General features: G+C 51.5%; 1 protein-coding gene across 1 annotated transcript; it reads right to left on the reverse strand.

Annotated features, from left to right (window-relative positions):
* Nucleotides 1–301: 301 nt before the first annotated feature.
* ACKR3 (atypical chemokine receptor 3) lies at nucleotides 302–5,999 on the reverse strand. The gene is made up of 2 exons (XM_068407893.1): nucleotides 5,935–5,999; nucleotides 302–1,766 (listed from the first exon to the last, which is right to left on the reverse strand). Exon 2 carries the CDS (start codon nucleotides 1,737–1,739, stop codon nucleotides 645–647), a length of 1,095 nt encoding a protein of 364 aa, XP_068263994.1. The 5' UTR covers nucleotides 1,740–1,766; nucleotides 5,935–5,999; the 3' UTR covers nucleotides 302–644.
* Nucleotides 6,000–9,317: the final 3,318 nt, after the last annotated feature.

Genomic DNA, 9,317 nt, shown 5'->3' on the forward strand with positions numbered 1-9,317 from the left:
CCATATGGTCGATAAAGTGTGCCAGCCAGGGAGGATGCACCTAAGAGATCATTTCCATACTGCTAATTATTGGCGTCCTCTTCCCTACGATAGTTTAAACCAAACGGCAATCTAACACTCAGACTACAACACTCAATACACTCATCAGCAATATACTTCAAATACATGATAAAAATATATTTAACTTTCAAATACAATTGTATAAGGTACACAAAGAGCCAGAAAATAAAGTCTCGAGCTTTTAAATACAACACACACTATATATATAACATATACAAGGAGACGAGAGGGAATCTACACACAGAAGAAAAAGCTTATCCTGGAAATGCATGTTATCTATGGTACACAATGGCTTCGTCTGCTAGAAAGTCATTTCCATTTGCATAGCGTTGTTGAGAAGTCCAGACTGGGATGGGAGGAGATCAAACAAAACACACCACCAAAAGGCTTAATTTTGGTACCACTTCCATTTTTGCACCCAACTCTACTCTTAAATTACAGTTTGCTATTTCTCTTTTGTAGGCTGGAATTCATGCCCCGTTCATAACAAGCACAGGGAAAGGCAGGGTAAATTAAAAAAACACCACCACAACACACACACAAAAAGGTCAAAGAGGGAAGGAGGTTTCTTTATGGGGTTGCAGTCATTTGGCATTTTGCTCCAGAGCAGAGTATTCTGCTTCTGACACCCTGGAAGCATCGATAAGTTTAGTGAGACCGGTTTTGGCAGAGTACTTGAAAATAAAGGCTTTCATGAGCTCGTATCTGTAGTTGCGGTTAATGAAGCTGTACAGGATGGGGTTGACGCAGCAATGGACTAGAGAGAAGCACTGAGTGATGTGAAGAGTAGCATATAAGAAGTTCTCTATCTGACAACTGAAAGGTATGAAATGAAGGCTGTAGAAGATGTCAAGCAGGACAGCGACATGGTAGGGTAGCCAACAGATGAGAAACACGACAACATAGGAGAAAATTATCTTCCCATTGCTCTTCCTCTCTTGGTCACTGGAGGCGGAGATGGTCTTCGCAAGGAGGAAATAAAAGAGAGCAATGATGGGAAAAGGGATAAGAAAGCCCAGCACGACAGAGATGAGCTCCATGCCAATCAACCACTCTTTGAAGCTTTCCTCTGGATAGACGGGACGGCAATAGGTTTCGTTGTTGGCAGAGACCGTCTTGAGATAATAGGTGTCTGGGAGAGATGCGAAGAAGGCAAGAAGCCACACTAAGATGCAGATGCAGCGACGGATTATCTTCTTCTTGCGATTGCTGGAATTGGTGAAATAGGCAACTGAGAGGTAGCGGTCCACACTCATGCAAGCCAGGAAGAAGATGCTGCCGTACAAGTTGATAGAAAATATAAGGTGAGTTATCTTGCACGTGATTTCTCCCATGTGCCACTGGTTATGCTGGACGAGGGAGACAACCCACACTGGAAGGGTGATGACAACGCACAGATCGGCGATAGCCAAATTAAAGATGTAGAGATGGGTTTCATAGCCAGTCATTTTGGCTTGGAGGTTGACCCATACCACAACCGAGTTGGCCACCAGCCCTACGACAAAGATGAAAATGTAGAAGAAGGACAGGGTGTAGAGCAGGGCGCTTTTGTTGAGCGTGCCAGGGCATGTCGTCGCATCAACCGTGATGCAGTCACTGTTGTTGCACGTCCAGTTGATCTCCGTCAAATTGGCCGTTTCCAGAAAATCAAGGATGGAAGTCAAATCAAGTGCGCTCATGTTCGCTCCGTTAGGAGTTCAAGCGACCTACAGGCAAAACAGGATCAAAAGAAATGACCTAAGTCAACAAAGGTATTTCTGCCGCCATCTTCGTACCGCGAAGCACACACAGGACACGCTGTTTTAGTAATATCCTGCTCTCATAAGACACTTTTCCATTAAAGAGCTCCGTGGAATAAAACAACCAAAACAGACACATAGCAAAAACTCATCTGGTCGACAAGAGGAACAGCACTAGCTTTTTTTGTGATATTTTTTCTTCTCTTGCAGCTCACATCTGACATCATCAGGTTGGCTATCGTCCCCAAGTGTGAAAGCCGCAAAGTATACCATGGCCAAATAAACGTCAGGCGACTAAATCTGTCCTCTCCAGCATAAATGATGATACTATCGCTTTCAGCAGGGGAATCTTTAAGCCATTTTATCTGCACTCCCTCAAGTGTAGTAGAATTGATCTGGCTGATACACGGTACCGTAAAACATTTACCACAAGCTCTGGTCAGCATCTTGTCAAGCCCAGCTCCAGCTGCATTAAGCAGAAATGTGGAACTAAGGGGCTTTGTACCCTCATCCAATTTTAAATTTAAATCCTGCTCCATCCTCCACCCCCGCTTCCCTTGAATTCTATTTTACAAAGCATCCCCTGCATCTAACGATTATCACGTAGCTCTAAGAAAAGAAAAAAAAAAAAAAAAAAGTCAGAGCTTGACCGCTGAGTAGATCTGCTAGGCTTAGGTTTTCTTTTTAGGAGAGCGCTTTGATTTACAAAACACTCCCCCATCACAGCTGGCTCCACAACAACTGCTTCCTCCCCACCCTTTTGCTTTTCTACATCTACTTTTCTTGCCTCTTCAGCGCCTTCTTCCATCAGCAGGCAGCGGACAAAGCAAAATCCAAAGCTGGGCTGCTAATTGCCATTGTGCTTTTGGGGTAGCACAAAAATGCTGCCTCCCCTGTTGGGACCATCCCGCCCCACAGGGCCACCAGTACCACCCACAGCAGCAGCTGGCTGCCTTGGCCCGTGACCACCACGCTTCAAGCCAAGCAAGTTTCAGAGCCCTGTGTCCACAGGCTCCAGCTTAGGGCATGCCACAATAAAGACAAAAAGATAGGTTTCCAAGGTATGGACCCCATCTGTCCTGCACGGCTTCACTTGAGCCAGAGCACTGGGTCAGCCAGCCCACCCATAGTCCCCACCATGGACACTTCTAGCATCCTGAACTGTGGCCACCTTGTTCTTCCCCATGCCCCCAGCCCCAGCAGTGAGAGATACCCCTTGATGCCACCCCAGCCCCAGGGGCAACACCAGCATGAGAGCGCAATGGGGGGAAACGACTCCTGCAGCCACACGTATCTCTGAACATCCTCAACCCCACCATAGGGCCTCTTGGTGGGGCTTACAGCGAGCAGGGAAGAGCTCAGACACGCTCCCATGCTCAGCATCCTCTTCTCGTCCCCACTCCCCGAAAAGGGACATCAGTTGACACAGCACCTCTCGCTCTTCCATCTGCATAATTGGCTCTTCCCAAACCTCCCGCCCTCCCTGCCTGCCAGGAATACAGGCTACGGAAGGGAAGGGAGATACGAGGGGAGATTACCAGGGAGGACTCAAGGCACTATTGTCCTAGTGGAGGGGAAGCTGGTGGCACTAACAATGAGGGGGGCCATGCACGCATCCAGGGGAGATCAAATCTCTTCACAAACATGGCCCAAATTGGCCCCACGAGAAGATCTAGCCTATCGCTTCAAACCTATACAGCCTTCCAGGCTTTCATCCTGCTGGCCTGCTAAAAGGCAGAGTTGAGCTTCAAACCAAATTACACACGGATTTTGCTAAAACGCTGGCTAAAAAGGGAGCCGAGACAGCAGCAGCTTTCTGTCCCAGGATAGATGATCCCCCATCTCCAGCTCAGGGAAGCAGATGATTATTTAACCCATGTCTATGCAGGGCAGAAGGGCTGATCCTGCCCCCCCCGGCAGAGACGCATGCCACCCTCCAGCCTGGGCGGTATGGGCAGCTTGTGCAGGCAGTAGGGATGCACGCTGCCCAGCGCAGCGCCCCAGGATGCTCGCTTCAGCCCAGGGATGGGTCTCCTGCTAGACCTCATCTAGGGTCCCACCACTACCGCTGTATCCCCAGCGCAAACACTTTTCAAGGCCTCTCAAGCACGGGGAGAAGCAGCACCATCCCCAAGTCCCTGTATCTCAAAACACCCACAACAACTAAAGCAAACTCCCTAAAATCCACAAACTCCAAGCCCCACGGCACAGGCCACCATCTCCTGCTACTATTTGTGGACAATGAGGCAAGAGCACAAAGAACACCAGGCGACCCCCATAACACCCCATAGAAGTAGCACAGGTGGGCCTGGGCATCTTCTGGGAAGGAATGTGGTCCAACAAGGGGAGTGGGCTCCTTCCACACCTCAAGCCCCCAACCCAAGCCAAACTCCAGGATGGAGTTGTGACCTTCCGCCGCCAAACCTCCAGCACGTCCCCTAACAGAGAGGAAATAGACCTGGCTGCAGGGCGTCAGATCACTGGTGCCAACAGAGAGGCAGCAACAGGGCAGCAGAAAGTCCTCGAAGCTGGGGCTCACACCAATGCTGGGGACACCATGGCCACCAAATGAAGACAGCAGCTAGGAGCGGGCACCACCATCCCAGCTGCTCACTCACAACCACCTTGGGGATCTTATTGAACACAAAAGATGTTCAGCCCAAATCTCAGCCTGCCTCCACTCCAAGAGCAGGTCTGCTGCACGCACATGCATCCATCTGTCCGGGGCTGCCCGCATGCCTCTGCACTTTCGCATCCCCAGCATGGTAACAAAAAATCTGAAACCGATATGGCCTCCCAGGCTCAAAGCCCTCCCAGGGAGGAGGGCTATACTCAGAGATTATGGCTTTACGAGGCTGGGTTCTCTATAGTCTGGGATTAGCTGCTGTAATCCGAGCTCCGATTTCCACCCAGATTAGCTGTGAAGCGTGGGGGGAATCCACCAGACAAACTCAACAAAGCCACTCTGTGCTCCTAAAAAAATACCTTTAGCGCTCTCTGCAGACAGCACAATATCCTAAAAACTTGTGAAGGCAGCTAGAACCGCGTTTTGTGTCCACCGCACTGCAAAACTCTTGCAGGCCATCACCCCTTCACCCAGCAGGCATGTGTGCTGTAGCCAGTCCCCACTAGTTTGCAGGAGTTATTACGTGAAGGAAAGGAAATATCAAAAAATCCTGCTCCAGACACCTAGAGATGTCCCTGGAGCCGACGCAGACTGCACCCTCCCCATCCCACCTCCCACCCAGGACCCACTGCAGGCTATGAAAAAGTAACTGGGCATGAGCACCCCTGCCTAGGAGAGCAGCCTAGCACCGCTCAAGCCCTCAATGCTTTTGGGAACTTCTCAGGACCCCCTCTTCCACACAAAGCACCTCGCAGCTCGGTCCTGCCTGCACTCAGACCTGCCTCCGGGCAGCTCAGGGGTGCAGGCAAGCTGGGATATGCCCTTCCCGAGTGGGGGAAAAAGTGAGCTATGCCAAGGAAAGCCAGGATGGCTGGTTGGGTTGTCACCTACACACCTTCACCCTTCCCATGTCAAAGGACCAGCATGGGGAGGTAGGCAACGCAGCCCCTTCCAGGCTGTTTGGCCACCGCAGGAGAACACCCATGCCCTCAAGGGGCTTCGCAAGACTGAGCCCGGCACCTTTAAACTCTCTTCTGCAGTTCCGAATTGAATAAAAATAATAATAATTGGGGAAACAAGCGTCCCACGCAGCTCTGGAGCAAACCTAGGCACACAGGAGAAAGGGGCACCCAGAAGCGAGCAGCGCTGGGTGCCGGGATGCTGCAGCAGCCCAAAGCCGGTGACCCCAAAGCCTCAAAAGACCTTCCCAGCCCCAGCACGGCGAGCTGTGCCAGCCCGCTAACCCGGCCACGGGAAACCCCGGCGGGGTGCGGGGGACCCCCCCCACCGTCACCAAACGTGATCCCGAGAGGGGCCGGGATGCCGCCGAGGGAGGCTGCGGGGCTGACGGGGAGCTCGGCCCGAGGGAGCTCCGCACTGCTCCAGCCTCCCGCGGCTGTCACCCCGCACGGCCCGGGGGCACACGGACACCCGCGGCGCACACACCCCCCGTCCCGCCGCGGCCCCCCAAGCCCGGCCGGGCTGAGGCTCCGCTCCCCCCGCCCTTACCTCCCGCAGCCTGGGCGCCGGCGGAGCGAGTGAGCGCCGCCCGCCCCCGCCGCCCCGCTATATCCGCGGCGGGGGAACCGCCTCTCGGGGAGGCCCGGCCCAGCGCCCGCCCCGGCACCGCCCGGGCCCCGCGAGGGGAGCTCCGGGGGCGGCCCGGGCCGGGCCCGGGGGGAGAGCGGGGAAGCGGCCGCTGGGTACAGCCCGGGAGGGGAAGGGGGTTAACGTGGGAGCTTCTAGTGGGGTCTCCGTTAGCATGAACGGGAGAGCGGGGAGGCACAGGGCCCGGTGGCAGGAGAGAGAGAGAGAGGACTGACACTAGGATGGGACAAAAAAAGAAGCGGGGAAAAAAACGGAGAGAGAGAAAAAACGGAGAGAAAAGAACACCAAAAAAAAAAAAAGAGAAAATAAAAACAGGAGGAAAAAGGAGAAAAACACAAAAAAGGGGAGGAAAAAAGGGGGAGGAAGGGGGGGGAGAAGAAAAGAAAAGCAGGTTTCTAGTTGTTTTCTGGGTTTTTTTGCTTTGTTTTTTTCCCCCACCACTATAAAATATGGAGAAGACAAGGCAAGGGGAGGCAGCAGATTCTCACCTCTACTCCCTCATCCAGGGCAAAGAAAATTAACATCAAGGAAAAGTGACAGGCAGCCAGAAACTCGCTACTTAACACTGAAATCCACTCCTTCGAACTGCTCCCCAGCCCAGGAAAGGCAGGTGATTAAGACAGAGCGTGGAGAGGAAGGGTGTATGTTTGCATTCAGCTCCAGCGGGGTCACTCTGTCTCCGTGCCCCGGGGAAGATGCTAGGACTAGATGATGATCTACCTGCCAACACAACAGCCACACAGCACAACTTGCTGAAGCCTGACAACGGTGCCAACAGCTCTGATGATCTGATGCAGGTACCACCAGGCTGCTCCGAAAACACCAGATAACCCATGGCAGGGGGCTTGGCTCGCCCCCCCTGCCCAAACCCTGCTGCTGGAACACACGCTGACACACGTATGGCTCCGAGCGCCTAAATCACCTCGTCATCACCGAGCCACTGTCCAGCCAGGAGAAACGGGTTAGGTAACACATCTTAACCAGTACTTTTTGGAAGATACAGGGCGTTTCAGCACTTGCAACCCAAGGGCTTCAACACTCCCAGAAAGCACATATTTTGTTTCCCCAAAGATGCTTAATCCTATTTCCACAGACAATTAAAATCTTGCATTAAAACCTGGGGGCAAACACATGCTTCAAAAGAGAACATGTTTTCCCAGGAAAGCGCCTAGCACAAGTTCTCAAGCTTAAAGCAAGTCAGGGATGCAGGTAAAACCAGACATTTTATTCTGTGGCAGAAGGGACCCATTTAAAAATAGTGAGGGTGCGGGTTAAAAGGACTCCCAGTTACCAGCAGACAGAGCAGTCTTAATTCTGAAAAAAGAGAGATTGCTATTTTAACTGTGCTCCATTTCTCCTCCTTAATTCTACCCCCACACCAAGGAGCGGAGTCAAATGCGTCAAATTTACGCCCCTGCAAGTGAAGGCACAACTAGCTTCAGCTTTTCTGTCACCACACAGGCCACCTGGACCGTCCCATCCACCACCACGCTCACAACATTGTTGGGGGTTTCAGGTGCCAGGGAAGGAGGACAGAGGGATGAGTCTCTCACCATCCCATAGATGGAGAGGGTGAGATGTAAGGTACCTTTGTCTCCCTCTCTGACCCCCACTCTCCCTGGATGAGGTACTCCCTGCGTCACAGCTCACTGTGAGCAGAGTTTCAGCATCTACTTAAATTCCGAGCGCTCGCCCAAGTCCGCGGACGTTGGCAGAATTGAAGCATGATGAGTTAAGACAAAGACAGGATTAGGTTTAAAAATAAATATGTACTGAAGGCACTTGACTAAATCATGCTCTTAAAATCCTAGAGAGAAAAAAAAAATACAAATAAAGGCACTCTAGCATAACTCCAGAGTCACTTAGCCAAAAAAGCAAGCGGAGTGGTTTTTCCTTACTTGGTGTGCCAGAAAATAACATCAAGTGGTACAATCTCTTCCACAGCTCTCCAAAAATACAGGCCAGCATCTGCAACCGCAAAGCTGCTGGCTATCCAGGAGCCACAGGCAACCTCCCCTCTCCCACATTTGCTGAGAGCAGAGCCCTCACTGCCCTCTCCGTGTTCCTCCCTCCAGCTATCTTTTTATAGCGAGCACGTTCCTCATGCACGAGAAATGGAGCCCATTCCCCTTTCCGTTACGAATGCCAGATTTTGCTCAGTGTTCAGGGATGAAATGCTTGGGCGGTGAGCAAAACAAGGCGGTCTTGGAAAAAAAAACCCCACATGATATGAAACCACCTCCCTAAAACACGGCAAGCAGAGCTGGGGAGAAGCTGGGCACCCCAGATAAGATCATCAGAAGGTCGAGATGCTACCTGCTTGCTGTGATTAGTTGGTATCTGCTGCCAGTCCAAGCAGGTGTCCCAAGAGATGTGATCTCAGACAGTCTAGTGACCAGAAAGTCCTTGTAGATGCAGCTATCCAGGCAAGGCAATCCATCGCTCATTGAAAACGATTTGTCTCCAGATATTTAGAAAAAGGGGAAAGCCAAGGTCCGCAGCTCTTCACCCTGCTACAGAGGAGTCTGGGGAAACATGCCAGGGAGGGATTGGTCACATTCACGGTGCAGCGGATTCGCCTCACTGGGTTTTTCTTGGGGTCCTTCCACAACGAGTCTCTGCCTTTCCCAGACCATGGGGGGGCCGTGCGTGAGGTCCAGGCTCCACCATGCTCAGCACCGCAGATAAACACACCTAAGGGCGAGCTCTGACCCGTGGAGATAGGTACGGCAGGAGGGGCAGGCACAGGGTGGTGGGCAAAACGCGGCACTGAAAGCCAGATTATTATTTTAACTGCTTATCCAATTATTTTGCATCTATATTTTGTTTAACTGCCTGAAGTACAGCAGTATATTATTTTTTTCTCCAAAAGCACAAGTTTTTGCTAATGTGGGGGGGGAGAGAAAAATCAGCAATTTCCCACAGTCCCTGCAGCCTCTCCCTGCTGGCATTGGGAAGGCAGGCTCAAAGCATCCTCATTTTTCTCTTAAGGCTTCTCTTCCTAACTGGGAGGCAGATGGAAGTTAACACCCAGCCCTGCCTACTCAAGTCAACAGAGAAATTAAAAAAAAATAAATGCAAGTTAGCAACTTCAAGTGCTAGCAAGGTTTTTTTGGGAGTGAGAGAGAAAGCCAGTAAGGCAAAGTGCATATACATGTTGGGTGGGGGAGCATTTCAATAGCACAGCAAACATCAAAAAGGGACAAAGGGAAACATTTCTCCATTGCACAAGCGAGGATTTGCATACGGCAAGAGCGAGGCGGGGGCAGCATCACCAAGCGGGC

Source organism: Nyctibius grandis, chromosome 9, assembly GCF_013368605.1.
Source record: "Nyctibius grandis isolate bNycGra1 chromosome 9, bNycGra1.pri, whole genome shotgun sequence".
Classification (NCBI taxonomy): Eukaryota; Metazoa; Chordata; class Aves; order Nyctibiiformes; family Nyctibiidae; genus Nyctibius; species Nyctibius grandis.

Excerpts from the sequence above, each read along its gene's own strand:
- ACKR3 (XM_068407893.1), bottom strand. The coding sequence starts at position 1,739 with ATGAGCGCACTTGATTTGACTTCCATCCTTGATTTTCTGGAAACGGCC.